This window comes from Furipterus horrens, unplaced genomic scaffold, assembly GCF_987537825.1.
Source record: "Furipterus horrens unplaced genomic scaffold, mFurHor1.1.pri manual_scaffold_3, whole genome shotgun sequence".
Taxonomy (NCBI): Eukaryota; Metazoa; Chordata; class Mammalia; order Chiroptera; family Furipteridae; genus Furipterus; species Furipterus horrens.
The window spans coordinates 172,183,177-172,211,122 of NW_028327173.1; the positions used below are offsets into that span (position 1 = coordinate 172,183,177).

Below are 27,946 nucleotides of genomic sequence, written 5' to 3' on the forward strand. Positions count from 1 at the left end.
AGCCAGATACTATATAAAATGTGCCCAGTAAATATTTGTTAAATAAATAAAGGTCACATAAAGAAATAGCCATAATTCTATCTAGGGGGAGTTCTGGGCTTAAGGAAAGCAGAAAAATCAAGGATGAACCCCAAGTTTGTGGTTTGGGACACTTGGTGTCTGACGATGCTTCAAGGTTGGTAATCCTGCAGGTGAGAAAGGCTTGGAAGGAAGAAGGAGAGGCGGCGAATTTAGTGAAAAGCTGCATTCTATACCTCCTTCTTGGAGATTCTCAAAGAACATTAGCCAAGTAATGATTCTGAGACATGAGATCCTGGCCAAAGGAACGTATTTTGCTGTGTTTAACCCAAAGCTGCCCAAATATTGAACATGTTTGGGAAACACTGATATAACAAAAGGAGAGAAGCAGAGCTGGGAAGGAAACCTGCAGAACAAGTAACTTTTAAGGAAGGGCCAAAGGAATTTGAAAAGGAGCATGCAGAGAGGAGAAGGGGGCTTTAACCCCTGAGCTTTAAACCTGGCTCCATCCTTCCACTGAAAGAGGGAAAAACAGAGGCCCATCTCTTGCCATGGGACAAGGGAGCCTGTGGGCCGCGCCTGGAACGTGCAGAGTTCTTTGGAAGAAAGGGACTCACAAGCACTTCCTGATTCAACTCTCTCATCACCCTCTCTTCTCCTAATGCAAGGAGGGGTTCTGTTACCTGCTGCGTAATAAACAAAACACCAAAAAAGGTGTTCATTTTGGGGATGCTTCAGAAAAAGTGAAAAGAAAGGGAGAAAGAAAATAAAAGAGGAGTCAAAGTAGAAAAAAGCTTATATTTTTCGTGAAGATCTACAGGTACGGCTATCAAACGTATTACTACCATAGTAAGAAAGGGTGCGCACACACATACACAAATGCATAAAACAGAAAATAAAATTGTGCACAGCTTATTAATTATGAACATGGGAAACCTGTTTCTATTATACGGTGGGGGGGAGGGTAGGGGTCCCCTCGGACAGCCCGAAGTCCACCCCCAGGCCACGTCGTGCTCCCGGGGTGGGGTCGGCCTCCCTGGGCTCGAAGGCCCCGTCAATGCCGCCTGCCGGGTCCGCACGAGGCTGGAGGGCGGGCTGGGCAGCGCGGGGGCGGGCGGGGCGCGGCCCGTGGCTCTCCGAAGCAGTTCCCGCGGTGGTGGTTCGGACGGAACACGGCGCGGGATGGAGGACTCCGTGATCGCCTGGTGGGACATGGTCGTGCGGAACGTGCGGTGAGTGCGCACTGCCCGCGGCCAGGAGACCTGTCCACTCCGGGACCTCGGGGACGGTTCGGGCTGCTCCGCGGCTCCGAGATGGGGCAGAGGGAGGGGCCAACGGGAGGGGAAAGCCCGGACCGTGACCAAAGCGCCGAGGTCCGCCTTGGGGCCCGAGGGCAGGCACTGCGGGGCCCGGTCGGCGGGGGCTTCCGAGGCCCCGGAGCTCTGTGAACTCCCGGGCTCTTTGGATGCCGCCTTATCCTCAGCCTCGGCCCCTACCCTGGCAGGCGAGACTCCCGGGTCTGATTTTTTTGGAACTTATATCCCTTTGGGGCTTCTGAAATAGATTCCAGAAAGATGGTTCAGGTTCCTGTAACAATCTCTTACCTGCCTTGACCATTTTACTAATATGCAGGGTGGAGTTAAAAAAGAATAGTAGTTGTAACAATCTATGTTGTAGTCTTGGATGGCATCCTTTTAGGTCAAAGGCCTACCTGGTACACAGAAACGGAGGGGAAGGCCGGCTAGCTCCCAGTGTGAGCTCTCCCGCATGTATTTAAAGAACAAACACCCTCCCATAATGGTGAAGGGGAATAGTGCATTGAAACTGTGACCTGGCATCACCTGTGCCAAGGTCTGAAATGTCTATAGCAATGTGTTTTTTGTTTTCTTCTTCCCGTGAATCCTTGGCTTAAGCAATAATCTTAAACTACCTGAATCCACCAGCAATATTACTACCAGTCTTGTATGTATTGCAGCCAGGTATTGGCTGGAGGCCCTGAACCCAGGAACTTGGGGATCTTGTTTTGTTTTGTAGGTATGGGACAGTACTGGCATTTGTGTTTAATTTTTCCTTATTATGAAATATCCAACAATTGCATCCAGACAAAGGAGGCATCACTTTGTAATGCCCGAGTGGTGAAGACACACACCCATCTTCTGTCTTGCTGTTCCTTCTGTAGCGTAGAGCAGGGAGCAGAGCACAGCTGTCCCCTGGCCCAGCAGTGCGGGGCCCTTCTGTTCTGGATCTGAACACCAGTCAGAATATCCTGACTGACAGTGCTTTTCAATCCTCCCATCCCCAGGCATTACCTGTTGCTATGGTCAGCTGTGCTGGGAAAGCTGGCATTTACTGACTTTCTACTTGATACTTTCCGTAGAGCCGATGGCTGATGATTTAACATTTATTTGGCAGAGAATCAAAGTTGCAGTTCATGCTTTTAGAGAACAACTCACTTTGTTGTTGATAATGGAGTGGGAGATGGGGTGTTAGGGACACTCTACTACTTGCCTTACTAAGTACTGAAAAATAAGTCTCAAGAGAAGCTTCCTGAAGGAATAAAATAATAGCGCACTTCTTTGAGCAGAAAATTACTGATTCAATTTAACAGTTGCTGAGGCTGAGGCCCAGACCAGTAACCAGAATCCTGTATCCCTTTTGTTGCTTGGAGCCAGGCTAGTTCAGGTCAGCACACATCATGGAGGGCTTGCTGTGTGCCTTTCCTTTCAATTTCAACCTGTTGATCAACAGTATTTATGGAGCTTAGCCCTGTGCTAGACAGAATGCAATTTAAGAGCAGTATTACATGCCATGTGGTTATTGTTGTCTGGGGCCTGGCATAAAGTTGGAAAGACAGGGCTAATGATGAGAAAACAATCAGACAACAGTTAAAGGTCAAACTGAGGCCTTGATTATAATTAGTGGGAGGGGTGAAAAGAGAAGAAAGGTAACCATGAGAAGATCTGTCTGGAGAGGCTTTGACAAAGAGGAGACACTTGAGTGGATGTGAAAGAAGGGGGACGATTTGGTTGCAAGGAAGGAAGAGGGGAGGACGTAGATGCAGCCTGCTGCTTGGTGATGGATGCGTATTGGCTGAAGGAATGGGCGCAGATGGCGGATGTGCCGCATGTCTTAATATCTGGAATAGCTGTCTTGCCAAATGTGGTTAGATTTACACATCCCAAAGTGGGTTTGTAGATACCTCTGAGCATGAGGCAGTCATGATTTGCCCTATGGCACCTCAGACCCCACCAGGTTTCTCCAGTAAGAATCATGTAGTTCGGTTCTGTGGCCCCCGTGGGATGTTGTGCAGTTATAGACACATTTGATCAAAGGGCAGGTGAAGGCACACCAGAGCATCAAGGTGGCTGTTTGATGTGGCTAGCCATCAGCAGGGAGCAGGCTGAAGCTGCATCCTCTGCTCAGATAAGGTCTGTTAGCCACTGGTGACTTTTGATCCTCTACTAACCTAGGGGAGGTTGAATTGACAATCCCCTAGTTCAAAGAAGCCACTGTGTATGCTCCAAGGTGTCCGGTCACTCTGTTCTCTTCTCACAGAAGTGCCTTGAGCTATTTGAGAGAAGGGTCCTGTATGAATTATTCTTTAAAAACGGGAACATATTTCTTTCTACTGCCTGTGCCTCCCAAGCACCCCACTACCTTCAAAGATAACTTAGCAGGAGCCTAACAGGCAGGGTAGTCTGAGTTCAGAGAGTCAGGAGAATGAAAGCTGGGGCCGGCCAACTTGAAGGAAGCAGAAGAATCCAGATTGTGTTCAGTTCTTCTCGTTTTGGCTTGATCTGTGGCTCAAAATGGCTTTTCTGGCTTTTCATGTTTTATCACTAAAATCAGAACAACTATGTCCTCTCCTTCTTACCACCTTCATGGAGGCTATTTTAAAGTATTATGCAACAGGCATTTTCATTTCTTTCTTGCTGATTTCATGAGCAGGCAATTGCCCATGTTTGATGTATTTGAAGAGCTGTTCATTACCCTTAGCCCACATATCTTTTCCACACCCTACAGAATTGCTGGAAATGCATCAGAGATTCATTATCTTCTCCCTTCATGCCTCTTTCAAACATATATAAGTGCTCTGACTTTTAAGTTATTGTTTTTTAGAGGCCTTTCTTTGATACTTTGGTATCAGAAGGCTCCTGAGAACATAGGGGCAGGAAGAGGGGAAAAAGGAGGAGGAGGAAGGGACCCTGAGAGTGGCAAACGTGCTGACAGGGAGAAAGGGGTCAGGAACAACCTTTTCCTGGAGCTGAATTTTGCCAGAGACCAGCCTTGTCCTTGGGGTTCGTTTTAGCTGGTGTGGGTGGCACCATGAACTCACCAGGGAAGATGACTTACCTCTTCAGTCTTCTCTTTTGCCAAGTACAGGTTATAACAGTTTTCTTCAAAACTGCCTTAGGTCTGGCATCAAAGTCAATGCAGGGGAAACAGTTAGTCAAAATGCTTTTCAGGTCCCCCAGCCCCACCATTTGATCACATTGAGCAGTCTTTACACTGACTGCTTACAAGAGGGAAAGGGATTTATGTAGTGGATGATGTGGACAAAAGCTGGAAGCAGGAGGTGTTCACACTGGCCTCCTGTATCCCTTGCTTCTCAAAGGTAAGAGATACTCAGCCATCCTGAGAGATGTGAGTAAGGGATAGTGACATTGGTGGTACTCCATGGAAATTTCATAACTTGTCTGCTGATGGCTCCCAGCTCAGGTGGCTTGTGTCACGGGAACAGTAGGATAAACAATGTGTGCATGGCTCCCTGTGTCTCTCCCTGACCAGGCCCCAGCCCTGCTGTCACGAACCTCCAGATCCTCCCCACTCCCCACCCTGCTCCTCACGGTCCCCCTCACCAGGGATGTCACATCAGAAGTGGGGGCTTTCTCTTATTGGCTCATTTCTTCCTAAGACTCAGTCAGAAGCATGGTGATTTGATGATTATTTGCACAATTCTTTAGACTCATAATAATAATAATGATAATAATAATAAGAGCTAACACATACAGCACTGAATTATAATATAGTTAAAAACTGTGGCAACTGTTAAATCGATTGATTCCTGGTTCCTGATGACTTCGGGATCCTTCTATGTGGCTGCAGTGAGAGAACAAGCCTGACTGTGCATCTGTGTCCCCTCCCCTCTTGTCTTGTCACTCTTGGGCTTTTTCAGCAGCTGACTGGGGGCTCCGCCTTATAGCCTTCCTCATCTGTTTCTCCCTTAGTGCCTGCCCAGTCTTGCTCTGCTCTAATTACATATAGTTCTGTAAATACTTAAATGTCAAGTTATAGGTAATTCCCTGTGTTAGTCTCTGAAATTGATTTGGACCTTAAGAGAAAAAACAAAATGAAGACAAAACCTGAATTGATTTTTGGATACCTTGTTTGTTTCACAATATCTTGCAGGTGTATTCCACAGCGCTGTGAAACATTTGGAAGAAAAATTGCTACTCAGTACAACAGCTTTACTAGTAAATCGTTAAAAGAACACATTTTTCCTCCTCTGATGGACATGCTAGTTTATTTTAATTTTTGTAAGTATATATCCTTCATGAATCTGCCTATATATTTTTCCCAAATAAAGAACTCACAGCACTTTAAGTTGTGGCACAATGAAAAATACACAGCAGTTATAAAATTATGGCTAGAGTTAGATGGTCTGAAACCAATTTGCTATTGGCTTTGGGGTCTAGCATGAGTCTTTGCAATCTGTTGGAGATAGAAAAACATGGCCTTGTGGGAAGGGTTCCAATTCAGGAGCTCAGTGTTCAAATCAGCTGTTAATGTGAATGTTTTACTGCCTATTGCATTCTTTTTTACTTTGTCTTCTTACCTATACTGTATTGAGAGAGAGAGAGAGAGAGAGAGAGAGAGAGAGAGAGAGAGAGAGAGAGAGAGAGAGATGCTCATGGCAGAACTCTATTTTCCCACGCCTTTTCTTCTGAGTGCTGTGTTACTCAATGTACTACATGGTCCTTCTAGTACATGGGTAATGCTCTCACCTGCATGTCCCAAGGTGCATGTTTATCCTGGACATTTCATGGCTTATGGCTAATAATTAGGTTCTACTTTAAAAAGTAACACTTGACAGTAGCAAAACACTCATTACCTGTTTCTAGGTCCTCTTATCTTTTCAGGGGAATGGTCTCCTTTGCTTTTAGCTTGAGATAAGGATAAAGATTGAATAAACTCTATTATGAATTACCTACCACACCTTGGTGCTACTTTAAAATATAGCTTTAAAATTTTTTGGCCAACTCTTCTGTTCCTAGTTTATAAAATAAAATAGTGTTGTAGCTTTCAACTGAAAAACATGTTAATCATGAGGCTAATTACTTTTTTTGATTGTGATTAAAAAGCCTGGAATTTGATTCTGGGAGTTGATGATGATTTCTACTTTCCAGTCAAAGCACCATTTCTTGTGGATTTAAAGAAACCAGAGTTAAAGATGCCTCACACAGTGAACTTCTATATCAAAGTCGAACCTGGGGTGATTCTAGGAATCTGGTGAGTTCACCGATCGGACACTGGGCTGCCTGATGTACTCGGTTTTCACGTTACAAGGGCAAGGATGAGCGGTGCTGTGCTACTTGCCTGTGGAGAGGTTGGTGTTCCTTGGAGGCACCTGGAAGCTGTTCCATACACCCTTCATTCATACTGATATTTGACCTGCTTCAATTTGCTTTTTAGGAACTTTACTTTGGACTGGGATGATTTTAGGTGTTGCTCTGTGCATTAGGTCCTTCCCCAGGCCTGAAGGACCTGGCCCTGGCCCCTTCTCCAGACCTACTCCACACTACTCTTTCTGCTCTGCTCCAGACCCACTGTCTTCTTTGCACACCACACCACACTCTCTGTCTGCAACAATTCTATCTATCTGTGCCCTCTGTTCTCGCCTTATGCCTAACCAGCTGCCTGCTCTTCATTTGGGTCTCAGGTTGTTAATTTTCTGGGAAGCCTATCCTCATCCCCATTTTAAGCATATAATAGTGGCAACCTGTGCTTGTCCTTCATGGCATTTATTCCCACTGTAATTAATGTTTATGTGATTATTTGGTTAGTGTCTGCCTTCCTTACAAGCCTATGTCCTTCATAAGTGACTTTGTTGGTGGGTCTTTATTGCTTAGCAAAGTGCTTGGCACAGTGAAGGCACTTAATGAATATTTGTCAAATGAAGTCATGAGCAGTCTGTTGTTTTTTTACTATGCTATCTCAATCTCAGTATTTTCTTCTGTTTGGTTCTGTTACCTGTCCTTGGCTACCTACTCTCCAGTGCTGTTTTATATTTCATCCCCCCAAGTTTAAACATGTGATCATGGAATGTTTAGGACCCAATATGGATTCACAAACTTCTTCCTAACTCCAGGGTACAATTCAGCTAAGAATGTTGGAATTTGAAACTCTTTTTATTCTTTGCGCTTGCCCCATAAGTCCTACCTAGTTGGCTTATCCAGCTAGTAGTGATGCCTGTCTTCTTAGTACAGAGGGCCTGGGGTTGGATACTAGACTTTCTGCCTCTAAAGATTGAGAGGGCTGAAGACTTGTCATCATGTGGCCAGTTCTCCAAGTCACGTTATGACATGTCATATGGCAGTGCTTATATTTTCAGGGTTTAGTCATTAATTTAACAAGGAGAAGGAACCGAAGCTCAGACAGGTATTTAAAATCACAGTCACTGGGTTTCTTGAATAGAATAGCTTAATTTTATGTTAAAGTTCTTTCCTCCTACCTAAACTGTTTTCCCTTTACATTTTTTCCAACTTATCTGCTAAACCAAACCAATAGCACGTGGCAAATATCTGTTATCTTTTACTTGTTTCCACTCAATGGACTGCATTTTGATGATTCCACCTAAGAATTGCAGTGTTAGAAGATTATTAGGTGGGGGAGACAGAAGAACTGAAACAGTAAATGGTTAAAAGAGATTGTCTCCAGGTATGGGGAAGATGAGGCAGAGCAATAGTGGTTTTCATTACAGATGCTTTGTAGTATTATATTTTAATGTTTTCTGTGTGCATATACTACTCAGATAAACATTTATACAAAATATATTTATACAAACACAGTTATCTATCTATCTGGCATGAGGAGTGTTTCAGATTTTGGCAAGGATAGAGTTTTCTTCTCTCTGTCCATGTTTGTTAAAAACTTTCCTTGCTCTTCAGGCACACAGTTCCCAGCTACCGGAAGGAAGATGCTAAAGGGAAGGACCGTTGCTGGTATGAAGCGGCCCTTCAGGATGGCAACCCAATTATTGTTTACCTTCATGGCAGTGCAGAACACAGGTCAGTGCCTTTGCTTAGACTTTTCTTTCTTTCTTTTCTTTTTTTTTTTTCAAGAGCGAGACAGAGCATTTCAGCCCCATGGGGGACTGAAAGGAAAGGCTCAGTTTTCAACTCTGTAAGATGCTTCCATATATTTTTTCCTTTGTTGAAATTTCAGTATTCTGGCAGTAGGCTTCCATGAAAAAAAAAAAAAGAACAATTCATATATTCTATATGTAGAAGAATGTGGATTCTTAAGTGAGAGGGACTCTAACTTCCAAAATTTAGATGTTGGTTTCCAGGAAAGCAGTGGTTCCTTTACTACTAAGAGCATCTGAAATGACAGATTGAACCCATGGATGATGGCAAAGGGAACAGGCATGTGACATGGGGACAGGAAGAGCAATTTCCATATCAATGGTGTTTTCACAAAAATACATGACGATTCTTTTATTCAGCATGAATCTTATTAATCAGTGGTGTGGGCTTCCTATGAGAGATCACCTGGGATTCTGGCCAGTTCTAGCCTAGAATACTGATGCCTCAGCTTTACTCTCTGTGGTCCCAACCTTGCTTTGAAACTAAGACTGCCTCCCAGAGGTCTGGCTCTCCTTTGATGTGCTGCCAGAGCCTTCAGTGGGCCAGTGATTAGGGTAGGTGATGATCATCAGCTCTGACTGCTTCTCATCAGCTTGGGGGAGGGGCGATGGGCCTCACAGACCCACAGACCTGGCTCTATCTCTGGACAGTCCCTTCAAACTAAGTGACAAGCTCTGGAATCTGCCGCTTGCCCCTCTTGCCTCTGTCCCTTTTTCTCACTGTCTTTTTCTGTCAGATGACAGCTTTCTCAAGACCTGCCTTGCTCAAGGGGCTTTCCTGAGAAGTCCATTTTAGAGTCATTTTACAGAGATTGCCGGTGAATATAGCATTTTTCAACATTGTTTAACATTGTTCTGATAGTGCAGACTTGGGCATGGTGTTACAATGTACTTATTTAAAAGATCACATGGGACCTACCTTCATGTCTGCCCTTGTGTGTGAATCTGCTGTTGCCCTCAGTTATTGCAGATTTACTAGCTCTGGGGTTAGCCCCAGCTTCCTCCTGTCCCTGCCCAGAGGTCTCAACTTGCTGTCTGTAGCCCTGAGTGGAAAGGGGGCCAAATGGGTGGTTATGGGAACCTTGTCCGAAACAGTGGTTCTGGACTTGGGATCCATAAAAGCCCTAGAGGGGCCATGAACCCCCTCACCAAATCTGTACACAAAATTTGAAGTATAAATACATTTTCTCCCCCTGGGAAATGGGTTCATAGCTCTAACCACATGTTAAGGGTTCCATGACCCACTAAAGTTTATGAAACTTGACTAAGACAAAATTCAAATGGCTTTTAAAGAATTCTCTGTCTTTTAAATCACCCTTGTCTCTCATTAATGTAGTAATAGAGTGTAGCAATGTAGTAATTTTGGAAAAAAATGTTTCTTGAACCTCCAGGAGTGTCTCTCTCTCCTTCCCTTTACCTTGTACTTCATGGCTGAGCAGACAGGCTCCAGGCAGATCTTAGTTTAGTGAACATGGCTATATCATCCTTTGTTTGAAAAAGCCACTTTCTGGAACTTATTTTCCTTTAGTTTCTGAAAGTATTCTTAGAAGTAAGTTCTGCTGTGTAGAAGTGTAAGGAGATGGATTCAAATGTCTGTTCATCAAATGCTTCTGACAGCAGCAGAGGAGGGCAGCAGTAGGAGCCATCAATCATTCTCCCTGACACGCCCACTTCCCTTTCTCCTACTTATTTCTCTAACCTGACAAAGAAGGGTGTGCGATCAGATGCCAGCAGCATGATAGTGACTTTTATTGAATTTGTCATCCCAGTTCCTAAATCTTGCTCTTTTTTTTCTTTTTTAACCTTTTCTACAGGGCAGCACCTCACAGGCTTAATCTAGTACAGGTATGTCTGAAGGGGCCACAAGGCACCAATTTTATGTCTCCATTTATTCTCTTCTGACCTGCGGCCTCAGCATGGTTATCTACTGGGCTCCCCAGAGTGGGTTTGGTGTCTGGGGCCCAAAGTCCCTCGGGTGGACTTTCTTTCTGCTTTGACCATGAGGATCAAAGTAGCTGTGAATATCTCTGAGTCCCAAAACCCTTTAATGAATTTATTACCTTCATTAAAAGGTGGAATTGAAGATATGTTTATCTGCTTTTTCTGAGGGCTGGAGGATGGGTTGAGGATATATTAAATGCGAAAGTCACTCCTACAAGAAACAACCTTTTTTTGTGATGTAGGATATAGAGCTGGAGTGTCTGTTTTTAAAAGCCATTCAGGCCCTGGCTTCAGTCTGACAGGTTCTGCAGAGTGGGATGGCAGCCACACCACCTGTTCTCAAGAGCTTGCTACAGGACTTCAGTGTATTGGGGCAGCTCCTGCATTTCCAAATGTGAGAGGATGGATGGTAGGCTTTCCGCTTAACCATCTCCCATGTCTGACTCAGAGCTGGTCAAGCAGGCTCTCTGTTTATCCTCTCCCATACTCGCTCCAGCTAGGTCATTTTTGACCATGGGGCCTGATCTCTTCTCTCACATGCCAGCTCCCACCTCAGCTCTTGCCTGATTTAACGTTATAAGTGAGGCCCAGGATCCTGCCTGGCCCAGAATCCCCAGTCCCTTCTTCATCCTCCCTCCCTGCTTCAGACAGGAAGCTCCTCCCTCCATCACTCACTGCCTTCTCAGAGCTGAGTGGTGGAGCAGTGGGGGGCTGGATACAGCTGCCTGGGATGGGGATGCCTGTTCATTTTTAGGTCTGCTTTCCGTCCTGCACCCCTCTCTCAGTGCTTCCCATGTGGGATGGTGGTGAAGCTGCTGTCTGTGAGGACACGGATTTTTTTTTCTCCTCCCACACTTGGCATAGGAAGGAGAAGAGTTGGAGGTGTAGGTGTGAAATGTGGCCAGATCATCCTTGTGGTAGCTGGGGCGGGTGGGGAAGGTGTGACAAAGCTTCTTCCCCCAGGCAGATTCTAGATATCACAAGCCCCAGTCATTACCTCCCAGCCTGACCACACTTCCTTAGCTCTTCATTTTCTCTTTTGGATAGGAGGTTTCTTTTAAATAGAATTGCTACAGAAAACTTTAAGCATTTAGTTTGTTCTTCTTCAGGAATTTTTTTCCTAGAGACAAATTCTTAGACTCTGTTGCTGTTGTTGTTCTTGAGCTGTATTGTCAAGTGTATTGATTTAGTGTCACAAACTACACACAAACTACACAGATATTCCCATTGCCCTGGATGCTTAACTACCTTGTTTCTTAGATAACTTTTTTTGTGTGTAAATATAAATATATATTAAAAAGTTACATTTATTTTTTTCATTATTAGTTCAGTTTGTATTTAAAATTTCCTAATGAGAGTCAGCCAGCACCTCTACGCTGTGGGAGAGGAAGCACAGTATTTTGATGTACTCAGGCCCAACTGTGAATCTGGGTTCTGTCTCCAGCCACTTGGGTGGCCGACCATGAACAAATTACTCAAACTCTCCAAGGCTCAGTTTCTTTATCTGTTAAATGGGGAAAATACCTACCTTGTAGGACTATTGTGAGAATTTAGTTGTAAAGGTGTCTGTACAGTACATTTTGCCCTTTTCTCTCTCTTCTCTTTGTTTATCTTTGTACAGTAGTCCCTCTCTATATTGTGGTTCACTTATTGTGGCCTCACTGTATCGCGGGATTTTTAAAAATATTATACTTAATTATTTATTGTGGATTTTTTGCAAGATCACGGGATTTTGCGGTACTGTATACGTATGTTGTTAAAGTTACATAGGTTTAAGAGTGTAGAATATGTTTAAGAACATAAGTAGTGTTTATAAAAGTGTGGAAAAGGTTAATAAGGGAGTGGGAAAGGTTAATAAGGGACTGGGAATGGTTTCTAAGTGTGTGGGAAGGGTTTATAAAGCCTTAAAATATATATAAATACTAAAATAAATGTAAGGTTCCTACTTCGCAGATTTTCACCTGTCACGGGGGTGGGGGGTGGGGTGGGGCGGTCTAGAACGTAATACCCGCGATAAGTGAGGGAATACTGTAATTAATTTCATCTGAAGTTATGTTTTTCATAGTCATTCCTCATTTATCTATATGGAAGGCTTGGCAGTGGTTTGATTTAATTTAATGATCTCTTTATTTTTGATTGATATTAACTCTTTATGTTTTTATTTAACATAATTATTTCCCTATTATTTGACTGTCTCTACTACAATTCTGTGTAGAGCTCTTATTCTCAAGGGAATTCTTTAAAAAAGACATTTGCCATGTACTAAGATACTTTGTCATCTCATGTAATCTACCAACAACCCTGAAGGCAGCTGCTGTTGTTTTTCACTTTTCAGAATATGTTTACATATTTAAACGTTAAGTGGCTTGCCCAAGATCACACAGCTGGCAAGTGGCAGAGCCCCAGTGTGGCCCAGGCCCTGCTGCTTTCATTCCTTCCTTCCCATGGAGCCTGACCTTCTCAAGATTGAAGTCAAACACCAGGTTTCCAAAATACACCTTTTCCCTACTTCTTAAACCATCACAGCTGGGGTTATGGAAGTGTTGAGGAGGTTATATCCCCCTTCCTGTTTGCATCTTCTAATTAAAGTGATGACAGCTCCTTTGCCATCTAGGTGCTGAGTGATGGTGGCTTCCATATCCTGTCTGTTGACTACAGAGGTATGTGTTAAGAGGGCAAAGGGGGGAAAATTGGGACAACTGTAATAGAATAAACAAGAATTTTTAAAATTGCACTGCAAAAAAATCAAAAAAGTGTACAATGATTTTTCAAGAAGCAGGAGGCTTTTGATGACTCATTTTGGAGGTGGTGATACTGTGTTTGCCTGTCCTTGCTACCAGGGTTTGGGGACTCTACAGGTAAGCCCACAGAGGAGGGACTGACTGCAGATGCTATTTGTGTCTATGAGTGGACCAAGGCAAGAAGTGGTACCACCCCCGTGTGCCTCTGGGGCCACTCTCTGGGTACAGGGTAAGTGGGGTCTCAAGATGGGTCCTTAGGTGGGTCCTTGCGGCTTTACACAGCAGCGAGCACTGGAAGGAGCAATGACCTAGGAGTCAGGGACTCTTCTCTGGTTTCTCCCACCCCCACACGTGGCTGGAGACCTTGCCTTCTCAGTGCGCCTGTTTGTCAAACAAGGGAGGGTCCGTTCAGCTCTACAGTTATCTGTGACACTGAAGCCCATTCCAGAACTCTCCTTGAGAGCTTTAAAGAAAGGGATCCTTCATTTAGGGTCAGTGGGACCCCTTGAAATCCTGAGCAAAATTTTGTCTATGTGCATTTTCTAACCAGAGCTTCAGGAGCTTTCATCAGATGCTTGTCCAGGGTGTCGCAGTTTGTATTATTTAATTGACTGTGAAGTCACCGTTTCACATATGTACTAACTTTCATTGCTTTACAGAGTTGTAACAAATGCTGCGAGAGTACTAGAAGAGAAAGGTACTGTAAAATGATTACATGGTATACTTTTCTGGCTTGAGGTGGGAAACTGAAAACAGTCAAAGAGACTGTTGTGCCCATTTCAAACACAGAGATACCTAAATCACCCCAAGTTTAGCCAGTTTCTGATAGTGTAACAAACTTTCTTTTTTCTCTATTTAATATAAAATAACAGCTGTTTTTAAAGATTATGGAATTAAAAATAAATACTAAGGAAAGAGTTAAAATTACCTTTGAAAGAGTCCTCATCGTGAAGTGATAATTAATGTTATCATGGAGTAATTTGAATTACAGGAGAGGAAAAGAGTACGTAAGAAATAATAGGCAGGACTTGCTTTCTGCAGCCCTTCTTACCTAATGTTCATGTCGGCATTTCTCAAAGTGTGCCGCGAACTGCCTGGATCAGAAATCTCCTGGGGTGCTTTTGTAACACACAGGTTTTCTGGATCTATTTTCATGAATTGTAATCTCTGTGAATAGCACAAGGAGATTTTAATGTCCACCAAAAGCTTGCAATCTGTTGTATCACATCTGAAACTTTATTTGGCAATACAGGTCAGGCTGAGTTATGGAAATACTTTAAAGTGAGTCACCTGCTATTCATGATCTTAATTACTTACGTAAATAAAATAATCATTATGTCAATGTTCCTCTAAGCGCTCATAGCTCTCTGTCACTTCCTTGACAGTGTTGACGATGCTGTATTATCTGAACTAAATTCTCACAAAAATGATTACTTCACTTCCTAGAGGATGCATTGACTTTAGAACACTTTAATTCCACATACATTCTCAGCTTATGAACTCTTGCTATCATGTATTTTAATCTTCTCTGTACATATTTCATAAAATATTATTTTTTATATTATAAAGTCAATATTTAGATTTAATCTCTTTTTTTGCTCTTCAGTAGTTTCAGTATTTCTGTTTCCATCTAGGGTTTTTTTTCTGCCTGTCTATTGGTGAAGAATTCTTTCAGTTTTGGTTTGAAAAGGTCTCTCTTTCATCTTCAGTTTTGAAGGTTATTTTCACTGGGCATAGAATGCTAGGTTGGCAGTAATTTTATCTCAACATCTTGTTCTGGCTTTCCCTGTTTTATGAGGAAGTCAGCTGTGGTCTTACTGTTGCTCCTTTGAAGATAATGCTTACTTTTTCCTCTGATGATTCTTGAGATTTTCTTTCGGTCTCGGTTTTTCAGCAGTTTTGCTATGATTTTTCTAGGTGTGGGTTTCTTAGTACTTATCTGCTTGGGGTTTATAAGCACATCTGAACTCTGCTGCTTGATATTCATCAAAATAGAAAAAGTGCTTGGTCCTTGTATCATCAAATATTGTGCCTGTCCCCTTCTTGTCCTCTCGTCTCTCCCTCCTATCTCCTTTTCTGGGTTTTCCAGACTTTCTTCTCTTTGTGCTCTAGTTTAGATATATATTTTCTTTTGCTCTATAACACAGTTCACTGATCGTTTTCAGCTGGTTGTAATCTGGTATTTAATCAGTCCATTGATTTCTTAATTTCAATTAAATTGTATTTTTCAGTTCTAGAATTTGTTTTATTATTTTTATAGAATTTATAGTTTCCTGCTAAAATTTTCCTTGTCATTAATTTCTTGAATATATTAATCAAATATATATTTAAAATGTGTCCATGTATATAAGTATATGTAAATAATTTTACATGTGATAATTTAAATACTCAATATTAATATAGTAATGCTTTATTAGAAATTTAATAATTTTATTTGTTAAATTATTTTAAATTCCATGTATGATAACTCCAATATCTAGGTCTTTCATTGATTTATTTCTATTATTGGCTTTTTTCACTTGGGGGGGACATACTTTTGTCTCTATGGCCAGTTATTTTTAATTAAGTGCTAGACTTGTTTATGGAAAACTGTAGACATAATTTGAGGCTGGGGTAAGTTATCTTTGTCTAGAAATAATTTGTTTTTCTCCTGAAAGTTATAGTAAGGGGAGACCACCTAAATGCAACCAGATATTGAGCTGATTTTAAGCTGGTCTACTTCTAGTTCACCATTACTCCCAAGGTGTCATCCTTTGAGGTCACAACAAAAAGCCTGAGAGATTTACTTAAGGCCTTTCTCCTTGTCAGATCCTGAACTCTAATTTTGTCCTTTTGGTCCTGTGAGGATGCTGAAAGTTCTGTCTAGTTCTAAGCCTCTAAGCTGCCACTGTTGCTTTCAAAATTTCAACTGCATGGAAGGAAAGGCAGCTCAAGTGTCTTGGTGTTTTTCTTTTGGTAATGGCTCTACAAAATCTCACTGATTTAGCAGCACTCAGGTGCCTTCAAACACACACACATGCACATGCACATACACATATACACATCCTCATCTGACACACGGTTTCTAATTGTTCTCTGAGAAGGTGTTGGCCAAAACAACCTAGTCTGCCTCTGGCACATTCTTAACACTAGCCTGCAGCATGGTTTTCCTTCCCATAGTACTTTGCTTTCTTAAATTATCCATGCCTTGAAAATCTGGTTGTGTTTTTGAAGAAGGTAGTAGTTTGTACCTTCCGTGTGCATGGCAATCTCTTGGTTGGGTGGGTGAGGAGCTTGTTTAAAATGCACACTCTCGTGCTCCCAACCCCTTGGAGATTCTGACTTCTGACTCAGTAAGTCTGGTGTGGGGTCCAGGAATTTGCATTATTAATAAGCTTCACAAATGATTTTGATGCAGGTAGTTCATGTACAAGCCCTTGAGTACCCCTTATTTAGGGAAGGTGATTTTTAGATATGGTAGAAGAATTATTTCTTTTTTATTATTTTCAAGGATCCCCAGTTGATGCTATTGTTCTGGAAGCTCCATTTACCAACATGTGGACTGCAAGTATCAATTATCCCTTGTTAAAGGTGAGTCTCTTATTCATCTTCACAGCATGTCCAAGTGTTTCCACACATGTATGTTTATTAACTACATTCCTTTTCTTAACTAGTTTTATATATTTCTAAGTTATTCTAACTTGAGACAAGTTATTAGCTAGTTGCTATTAGAGGAGGCCACAGTGGCTTTTGGATTTGGTAGTGCTTTTTCAATCACCAAGCTGTACCAGCCGGGATGGCAGCACTTTTATTTTCTTCTAATAGACTGAGTGGCTTACTAAGACCCAAAGCTTTACTTCTTATCTTTTACCTTTTTTTAGTAGATAGGCTTGATTTAGGTTTACTTATTATTATTCTTTTTAAAAGTGAAAACAAACCTCTTATACATCATTTTTAGTCCTATGAATGTCAGCCATATATCTTTCATAGTTTTATGATAAAGAGAACCTCTAGAGAATTCAAGGAAGCTGCCAAATGACTTTATACAGTAGCCCATGTAGAGAAGACAATCTTTCCAAGAAAATAAGGTATAGATAACTGGAAAACAAGATGTAGTTTTAAAAAATCTGTTGTGTAGCTTATCCTAATTTAATTTCAAGCTCAATGCTCAATTGCTTATAGTCATACCTCCATATAAGGAGTGAAGGAGAAAGGGAAGATGGGGGTAAGAGGGGAGAGAGGGAGAGAAAGAGAGGGAGAGAGAGAGAGAGAGAGAGAGAGAGAGAGAGAGAGAGAGAGAGAGAGAGAGAGAGAGAGAGAGAGAGAGAGAGAGAGAGAGAGAAACACAGGAGAGATTCTTAGACGGAATACATAGCTCCAAAATTTAAATTGTTGTCTAAAGTTGGAAGGTATCCTAGGGGCACTTTTATTCAAGTGTCCACTTTTTTGGAATCTTTTGTACAATAAATCATCTTAGAACTTCCTGGACTTTGCTTAACTATTTCAGGAGAAGATAGCTCATTATTTCTGGGACAGCCAGGTCACAGAATCACATAATCTTGAAAATGTCTATACTATCTAAGCTTAACTCAATACAGGAATCCCTTCTACAATATAAAATACAGAATGCTGAGTAATTTAAGATTTAACAAATAAAACATTTTCAATTGATTCTAGACAACTGAATATTTAAGATAACCATTAATTGATCATTATTATATTAATTTAAGTAATTACTAACAAATTCACTAACTTGTAGGTATTTAACAATTCAGATACAATCTTCTCATTTAGTTTTGTTTCTTTTTTTGAAATTTTATAATTTTGAAAGTTAACATTAGAGAAAATACATGATTTAACAAATAATTATAAACTGAACACTTAAGTCAAAATGTAACCAATACCTAAGTCAAGAAATTAGCATCACCAGAATTGTCATCTGTTACTTTTCAATCCAACAAACCTCATTTTAGCTGTAATCCTTAGCCTGAATTTTATGGTAATCACATCCATCATTTTCAGTCCTATGTTCAGCCACACCTTTTCTTTATAATGTTACCACCTGTGTGTGCATCGCTAAGCAATATAGTTTTGTTTTTGAGCTTTATATAGAATTATATAGGATGTTGTCTATTACATTTTTTCACCCAACATCTATGTGTAGGATTTTATCATGATGTATAGCTGAAGTTCCATTACTTTCATTGTTGTATAGCATTTCATTGTATAAATATACTATAATTTATTGATCTGTTGTTTGTGGACATTTGAGTTGCTTTCTATTTGGGGTAACTAATAACAATGTTGTTATAAATGTTCTTGAACATGTATTCTCTAAACTTGTGTACATATTTCAATGGAATATACCTTGGGAATGGAGTGGCTGAATAATAAGGTATACATATGTTCAGCTTTAGTAGTTACAGTGCCTAGCAGTTTTCTAAGGTGATTTGGCCACTTTACTCTCCCACTTACTGTGTATGAGAGTCCCAATTGCTTCATATCCTTGCTCTTGTATTGATATCTCATTGTAGTTTTAATTTGCATTTGATGACAAATGAAGCTAGGCATTTTTCATGTGTTTATTAGCCATTTAGATATCATCTCTTGAGAGATACTTGTTCATGTCTTTTGCTCATTTTTTTTCAATTGAGTTGTCTTTTTATTTGTAGAAGTTCTTCATAGGGTAAGTCATTAAAATTATTTGGATTTTAAATATATATATATTTTTTGCTTTTTTAAACATTTGTTTTTTTACTCTCTTAATGGTATCTCACAATGGAGAGATGTTCCTGAACTTTATGTGAACCAGTTTACCAACAGTTTTTAAATGGTTAATGCTTTTTAAATAAAAGTATCCTATTTAATAAAACTCTGCTTACCCAAAGATTATGAAGATACTCTTCTATGCTATTTTCTAGAAATTGTTTTACCTTTTACATTTAGAGCTATATCACAGACATGTAATTTTGCATATGCAGGATGTGGAAGTCCATATGCCTATTCAGTTGGCCCAGTACCATTTACTAAATCAACCTTCCCCATCACTGTGTGGTGCCAATGTTTGTATATATCAGTATTTCTCTCTCTCTCTCTCTCTCTCTCTCTGTATATATATATATATATATATATATATATATATGGGTCTGTTGGTAGATCCTCATTTCTCTGCAATCTCTTAATTCCTGTAGCGTTATAATATGTCTTGCTATCTGGCTAAGTTCTTCAGATTTGTTCTGTTTTATTAAAAAAAAAAGATTTTATTTATTTATTTTTAAAGAGTGGGGCAGGGAGGGAGAAAGAGAGGGAGAGAAGCACTGATGTGTGAGAGATACATGGATCAGTTGCCTCTCGCTTGTGTCAGCTGAGGACTGGGCCCGCCACCCAGGTATGTGCCCTGACCCGAAATCAGACCTTTTGCTTTGCGGGACAACGCCCAACAAACTGAGCCACACCAGTCAGGGCAGCTTTCTTTTTACTCAAGACTATCTTGACTATGCTTTGCCTTTTGCATTTCCACATACATTTTGGAATATACTTGTCAATTTCTTTAAAAAAAATTTTCCTGGGGTTTTGATAGGGATTACTATAGATCAGTTTTGGGGGGAGGGTTGATAGCTTTCTAATAATGAGTCTTCCAGTTTTTATTTTTTAAATTATTTTTAAAATTAATTATTATTTTGATTTTCTGAATTTCAGTTTTAGGTTAGGTTCTCTTAGAAGCCGAGCCATGGCAGGAATTTGATGTGTGTGATTTATTGAAAGAGCACTCTTCAGGAAAGCCCTACAAGGTCATTTGAGTGAGGGTTGTAGGATAAGAAAGGGGAAAGAGCAGAAGAAGATGCAACCTCAGGTCAAGTCTAGCTGTGGCCTGATCCACTGGGACTCTAAGGGTTGAATAAAGGGGGTAGTTGTTTCTGCCATGCCTGGGGTTAGAGCATTGGGGGAGGGTAGCATAATATTTCAGGAGCAATGGCTTCCGTCATCTAAGGGCAAGGAGAATGGGGCAGCCAATGTTTAGAGCAAGAGTTAATTTTATTAGTTTTTTTCAAAGAACCACCTTAGACTTTGCTGATTATCTGTATTGTAGGCTATCTATCTTTTTAATTTCTGGTCTTATTATTTTCTCTCCTCTATTTTCTTTCAATTTAATTTGTTGTTCTTTAAAAATTTTCTTGACCCCTGGCTGATGTGGCTCAGTGGATTGAGTGCCAGCCTGCAAACCAAAGGGTCATTGGTTTGATTCCCAGTCAGGGCACATGTCTGGGTTGCGGGCCAGATCCCCAATTGGGGACTTGGAAGAGGCAACCACACATTGATGTTTCTCTCTTTCTCCCCCATTTCCCCCTCTCTCTAAAAATAAGTAAGCAAAATCTTTAAAGATTTTTGCGTGAGATGTACTTGGATAATTTATTTTCAGTATTTCCTTTCCTAATTCATCCACTTAGGCTAATTCCGCTTAAGCCACATTTCAGCTGCATCTCATAAGTTTTTAAATTTATTTTAATTATAATTTTGTTCAATATATTTTGATATTGTGGCTTCTTTGACCTGTGGGTTATTTAGAAGTGTATCTCATAATTTCTATACATTCCAGGATTTAATTATGTTTGTTACTGATTTCTAGCTCAATTCTACCATCATCTGAGAATATACTCTGTATGATTTGTTTTTGAAATCTGTTCGGAGTTGCTTTATGTCCCAACAAATGATCAATTTTGGTAAATGTTGCACATGCTTGAAAAGAATGTGTTCTGTTCTTTTGGATACAGTGTTCTAATGTGTCAATTAGGTTAATATTGTTAACATGTCATCCAATTCTTCTATATCCTGATTTTTTTAAATTTTATTAGTTATTCAAGGAAGAGTATTAAAATATCTCACCATGATTGTGAAGTTATTTGTATTTTAGTTCTGTCAACTTTTGCTTTAATTTTTTGACATTATATTAGAAACATATCTAATAATAATATAATTTTTAAAAAGTATTTTTTCTTAGAATGGGGGGGGAGGGAGGAAGAACAAAAGGGAGATAAACATTGATGTGTGAGAGAAGCACCCATCAGTTGCCTCTTGCACATGCCTTGAATGGGACCAGGCCCACAACCCAGGCATGTGCCCTGATTGGGAATCAAACTGAACTTTTGCTTTGTGGGATGATACCCAACCGAGCTACACTGGTCAGGGAAATAATGTAATTTTATAACTTTCATGTGAGTTGATCTTTTTTTCATCATGAAATATATTCCCTTTTATACTTAATAATGCTTGACTTAAAGTCAACTTTGTCTGATATCAGTTTACCTTTGTTTTTGAAGTGTTTGTGTGATACATAATTTTCTATCCTTTGACTTTCAACTTTTCTGAATTCTTACATTTAATGTATATCTCTTATAAGCAGCATAAAAGGGTTTTGGTTTCTTCAGCATGACAAAACTTTTGTCTGTTGATTGTAATATTTAGTATGTTTACAATTAATGTAATTATGATGTATTAAGGTTTCAATCTACTCTTCACTATGTTCTTTCCTATTTGTGTTCACTGCTCTGTGTTCTTTTGCCTCTGCTTTCTTCCCTTCTTCTGACCTGGCACAGAGTGAACACTCAATGGCCATTAGCTATTTTTTTAATCACGAGTGGAGTGCTCTGTCACTCTAAAATGACTGTTGAGTAACAAGTGTATGCTCTGCAAGACATACAGATGTAGTAAAAGGCATAGGCCCTTATCCTCAAGAAGCTTGCTGTCTAGGTGGGGAGACAGGAAATTAAAGGGGGACATAAAGTAATGACAGGGATTTCCATGTGCCATTGTGGAATCAATTTCATTACCAAGACTAGGAAGGGAGCATGATAGTGGAAAAAAGGCATGGACCATGGAGCCAGAAATATTTGAGTTCAAACTTGACCTCTGCCACTAACCAATTATGACCTAGGTAAGTTATTTTTCTTCTCTGAGCTTCCCATTTTTACATAACAGGGTTGTTGCCAAGATTAAATTAAGTAAAATAATCTATACAAAGTACCCAGCTGCTAATAGGCACTGAACAAATGCATGCATATTCTCTTTTCTCACTCTTTCTGTTACCAAGTAGACTAAGGTAAGTGTTAGGGGAGGGCCTTGAACAATGACTTCAGGATAAGAAGCATTCAGGGAAGAGGAGGGTCCTGTGTGCAGGTGTGATCAATGAAGACTTATGCATGATAGAACTTAAGCTTCTTTCTTGAAGATGAGGGAGAGCTGTTAGGTCACATGGTCAGGAGGGGTGAATGTTGAGTCAAGGCACATGGCTGGAATGGGGCAATTACATGCTATAAGATACTGAAAATCATGTAGGCCTTCCACATAAGATTTTTCACACTCATCCCTGTACGTCCACACAGCCACTCTGTGAGTTTGGCATCATTGCCTGCACTTGGAGGTGAGGGAAATAGGGGTCTTAGCAGCTTGCCCAAAGGCCACATTCCATAGTTGAAGAGGAAATGGGACCCAGTCCTACATTTTCTCACCCTGGGCAGATGGGAGATGTGCAGCCTTTAGAATTAGATTGTGGTCACATGTGGATTGTCCTGCAGCCAAGACTTTTTTTTTTTTTAATTTAAAAGAACCATGGCACTCTCAAAGCCCTGTAACAGCAAATTTAGTGATATTTTAAGAATATTTAGCTGGCAGTATTCCAGAATACAGAGGCAGGGAGACCAATTAGGAACCCATGGCCATGCTCTGGGCTGGAGGGGATGCTATGACCTCTGAGTCTCAAGGGGCACCTGGGCTGGTAAGGAGTGAGGGTTAGGGGAGGAGATCGGCTGGGGCCTGCTTTCTTCTTACTCCTTTGGAATTTGAGATGAATTGCTGAAGGCTTCTCTTACTGAATATCTCTCAGAGGACTCTTCGTTCCAGGGGTAGTGGAATCAGAAGACAAAGAAAAAAGAAGACAAAACAAGAAATCTTGCTCTTAGTATGGGTAAAAGGCAGGAAAAGGAAGAAGAGACAGCATTGGGAGGTCCAGACTGCACCCCAATGCAAATCATGTGCTATGAGACCAGGCAAAAAAGGCAGGCCGAACCCCATGAAACCACAAGGTTCCTGGACACAGCAGGTTGATCCCACACTGTGAAGCAGTTGTCTTTGCTGCCCCAATTGCAGATTGTGTTCCCATTTTCCACCGAATTCTCCACAGTATACCGAAGTTTCTACAATGGCATGACTTATGTTTTTTTAATTATTCATTTATGTTTAGAGAGGGGAATGGGAATGGGGGGGAGGAAGAGGGAGGGAGGGAGGGAGGAAAAGATTGATTACTGATTGATATTAACTTGTTGTCTCACTTACTTTATGCATTAAATGGTCGATTCTTGTATGCATCCTGACTGGGGATTGAACCCACAACTCTGGTGTATTGGTAGAACACTCTATAACCAATTTTAACAAGCCAGCCAGGGCATGACTTATTTTTTTAAACCAGAAAAAAGCTTTTTGAAAGTTTGTTGAATTTAGAAAGTTACTATTTGTTATATTACTGTAGCTTAGTGGGAGGCTATAACAAATTACATATTATAGGAACTATAATTTCTCTATACTCATAAAGGAGAATATGCATAACCTAAAAATTGTTCCCACAGTAAACATAATTCTTTTGTTTTTAAAATTGTGAAGCAGAAGTTTATATTTACTAGCTGCAGCCTACCTATTCTGTACCCATTTCCTTCCCCTAGGCAATCTCCCATTTACTACATTGCAACCCTCTTCTCTTCCCTCTCTCCTCCATTCTAAGGAATAAAAACTTGAATGAAATTTAGTCACAGTAAGATGAAAATGACTGATAATAGCTTAAAGGGATTTTACATAATACACTCCATGTTTTACAAATATTAGTGTTCATTAGGTACCAGGAACTTTTCTAGGTTCTGGAAATACGATAGAGAATTAGAGAGTTGTGCTTCATTCTCCTCTGAAGTTTATATACTTGCTGGAGACAGAACATTATCAATAGTGAGAAGTGCTGTGAAAGTAATGTCATGTGATAGGGTATGGCTGGGTGCTGGGAGGGCAAGGTTCGAAAGCTGGTTGGGAAAACTGCTTGAAGTAGATATTGTCTGAGCCGAGACTTGTATGAGAAAGAGCCAGCCGTCATGGGAAACTCTGGAGGATTCAGGCTGAGGGAAAGGCAAGGGCAAGAGCCCTGAGGTGAGAGATCAAGGCTGTTCCAGGAGCAGAAGGCAGCAGGGCTTGAAAACGGACAGGAGGGGGATTCGTGACAAGAGATGAGGCTGGAGGTAGACGCCAGACTGTCAGGCCTTGAAGCCCAAAGTCACACTAGGGTTAAATCCAAGTGCATTTGGAGGATGTGAAGCAAAAGTGATAGGATGTGATTGGCACCTTAAAACAATCACTGGTTTCCCTGTGGGACATGGATTATAGCAGGGCGAGGGTGGAAGCAGAGCTACTTGGGACTATTGGTGTAGTTCAAGCAAGAGATGAAAGGTGGGTTAGGCTGGGTGATAGTGGAAATGGAGACTAATGAATGGATTTGGGATATAGCTTGGAGGTAGAATTGAAGTTTGAGGAAGATGTAGTATTGGTCAGGGTTTTTGCCCTTTTTTAGTTGAAATAAATGCTTGTAGGGCATATAAACCAATTTACCTATTGACCTCATCAAAATATGGTAAAGCTAATTTAACTAGGATTCTATTTATTAGAGTTTGCCATTAACAAGGAAATTGAGTATGTTTGGAACATAATTGTATTTGGAGTCCTGTGGTCATTGTTAAAAAAAGAAACAACTAAGCCCTGGCTGCTGTGGCTCAGTGGATTGAGCATGGGCCCGCAAGCCAAGCGTCTCTGGTTCGATTCCCAGTCAAGGCACAAGACTAGGTTGCACGTCAGGTCCCCAGTTGGGGGTGCGAGTGAGAGGCAATCGCACAGTGATGTTTCTCTCCCTCTCTTTCTCCTTTCCCCTTTCTCTAAAAATAAAATAAACAAATAAATAATTTTAAAACAAAACCATAACCACTAGGAAAAAAAACCAACTGAAATGCCTTTTAAAATATTGCAGTATTAAATCAAGAGTTTATAATTTCAAATCCTTTAAACCAATGATCTATGTATTGCACACTTTCATCAGAACTTTTGACTTATCAGAATATTCTGTTCCCCAACTAAACCAGTTAATTAAGCTCACCATGGAAGCAATTTTTAGATCATATCACCGCTCCTTTAAGACTACGAAGAAATAAGTTAGTGGTGTTATTTGTAAAGAAGGAGGCAAAAGTAACAAAATGTAAACAGTGATGGTCAGTGGATAGCGGGATTATATGTGATTTGTTTCTTCTCAGTTTCTTTCTGTATTTTCCAAATTCACTACAATGATATGAATTACTTTTACAATCATAAAAGTTGTTTTTAAAAAAGCTTTATTTAGAAAATCACTACTTTCTATATTAGTACAGTTCATGGTGGAAAACTAGAATGATATAGCTGCAGGTCAAATTTTAATTTTTTTTCTTTTTAAAAAATAGATTTACCAGAAACTTCCAGGATTTTTACAAACAATTATGGATGCCCTGAGAAAAGACAAAATAGTCTTCCCTAATGATGAAAAGTAAGCTAATGATGAAAAATGTCCACTATTATATAGTATTCTGGGGGGTAACTGTCATGTGACTGACTGGATGGGGAGATGAGAAGTCTGAAAGAGTAGATGAGAATTCTTAGGTGGGCGCTAGGACTTAAGGTGCCATATCTACAAATTTTTAGTGTTTGATGTTTTCCTCATGACTGACTTGATGACTTCACAGATTCAGTACTTTCTCTGAAGTCATAAAGGGAAGTGTAGATTTAGGGCCTATCAGGAACAGGAGGTCACTGTGGCATGGATGCAAGGGTATCAGAAGTGGGTGAAGGAGGGCAGTATTGTTTGAGAATGTCCCTGGAGTCAGGAACGAGCATTCTTCATGCCACAGCCTTTTGGAATTACCAAAACAGGAGGCTGACCAGAAAGCTAATCAAAACTATTTACTGCATGTTCATCCTGTACATTTATGGAGGAAGGGAAATAAATTGACACAAAGAATTCCATTTTTCCCTGTGGTAGTTGTTCCTTTGGAGTTTTGAGTTCTTTTATAGTCTTTTAATTATAATATTCCAAATATTATGATATAAGGTGAAGTAAGGAAAAAGATGAGGTTGTTGTACTCTACAACTTCAATATTTCAGTGTTTTTCTTCATAATTAAAAAAAAAAAATCACATAGAAGATTAAGTTAATTAGATACCTAGTTAAATTATATGAGTAAACAGGAGGGGAGGATCTTACCCAAAGGAAAAAAAATAAGTTACTTCTGGGAGGGAAGGGGAGAGAGTTCTTCTATTTTGGACAAACTTCATGTTTTGGTAGAGCTTTAACTTGGAGGAAGAGGAGAAATCCCGATGTGTAATTCTTAAACTGAATGCTTTTCTTTCACTTGTTCCCAGTGTAAAATTCCTGTCTTCCCCCATTCTTATCCTTCATGGCGAGGATGACAGGACAGTGCCTTTGGAGAACGGAAAACAGGTAAACCAAGAGCTCGTCCTGATTGAGAGGCATACTGTTCTTACTTCACTATCTTCTCTTCCAGTCAGACTTCGATTAGAGCCCAAAGGAGGGTCTCTGACATTCTCAGGGATCCTCTACACCCCTAAATAACCACGCTCCCTGTGTATACAGTAAGCACCCCTGTCCTGTGCTTCTCGTCTCAGAGGGGCATTTGTAGGGGACCCTGGCTCCTCATTTGGGGTCTGTGACCCTGGGAGTGTCATGAAGATCCCAGGATACTATGGGCACCTCCCTGTAGTGTTCCTGCAGTGGCTCTAAAAACAGGGATGCATTTTTTTTTCTTTTAACGGAACAGAGTGTGCCCATCACGACTCCTTGTCCTCGCAGGGAGCTGTGGACAGCGGAGGACGAGGTGCTCTGTCTTCTGTGCTAGCCATGCAGCTTTCAGGTCTTCAGTTGCAGAGGCAGCCAGGTCGGAACGTGGAGAGTCCCCACCCTTCTGATCTAGTGGGACTAACTCCTAAAGCTGGCTGGTTTCTTACCCTTCTAAGAAAATCAGACTAGAAAAACAACAGCTGTGATTGTCAGCCTTTGAGTGTCTGTCTTTCTGTCCCCTTGCAGCTCTATGAAATTGCACACAATGCATATAGAAACAAAGAGAGGGTCAAGATGGCAATCTTTCCTCCTGGCTGCCAACACAACCTGCTTTGTAGAAGCCCCACGATGTTAAAAACTGTGAGGTAAGAGCAGCTTTGCTAAATGTGATTTTCTTCCCTTAAAGGAAATAAGGGCTGCTCTGGCTTACTTGAACCTCTGGGAGGGGAAGGCATGTGATCTGATCTAGGCCCTTTTTTTGGCAGAGATTTCCTGAGTGAGCAGTGGGGATGAGGTCTGAGAGCAGCAGAAACCTTCAGCGAAGACTTGGTCCAAACACCACCTATGATGTGTATTTTTTGTGTGTGTGTGAATTGTACTGGGCTGCTTGGATGAGCTAATGTCAGTGGTATTTCTACAAGTCACCTGCCATCTACGAAGCATGGATGCTGGGCGGTATGGAATGTTCTCATACAGCTTATCATAGTCTACCTTGTGAAACATGCTGAAACATCACTGCGGAGAATCAGAATTTGGCAAAAACTGGATTGCATATAAAAATGTGTAGTTTCCAAGGATCCTGGCCTATTTGTGAATAAGGTGGTCTTTGGTTTGGAATTGGCAGTGTAAGTAAGAAAGGTGCTCCAATGTAGTTCAATGATTTGTATTTTAGTTTAGTTAATTTAAATGGCATTTAAAAAGTTCCAAGCAGTGTTCTAGCTTTCTGATTAGATTGGGGAAAGTCCTAGCATGCTACTCAATTTGTTACAAAGTAATA

At 40.7% G+C, this 27,946-nt stretch overlaps 1 protein-coding gene across 1 annotated transcript; it reads left to right on the forward strand.

Moving 5' to 3' along the window:
- The first annotated feature begins 1,140 nt into the window (after nucleotides 1–1,140).
- On the forward strand, nucleotides 1,141–27,786 carry ABHD12B (abhydrolase domain containing 12B). Its single transcript, XM_090270861.1, has 13 exons — nucleotides 1,141–1,250; nucleotides 5,428–5,555; nucleotides 6,426–6,528; nucleotides 8,187–8,306; nucleotides 10,198–10,228; nucleotides 12,939–12,984; nucleotides 13,165–13,294; nucleotides 13,725–13,762; nucleotides 16,556–16,635; nucleotides 25,560–25,642; nucleotides 26,514–26,592; nucleotides 27,196–27,314; nucleotides 27,435–27,786. The coding sequence occupies exons 1-13, from the start codon at nucleotides 1,201–1,203 to the stop codon at nucleotides 27,460–27,462; spliced, it is 1,035 nt and encodes a 344-aa protein (XP_090126987.1). The 5' UTR covers nucleotides 1,141–1,200; the 3' UTR covers nucleotides 27,463–27,786.
- Nucleotides 27,787–27,946: the final 160 nt, after the last annotated feature.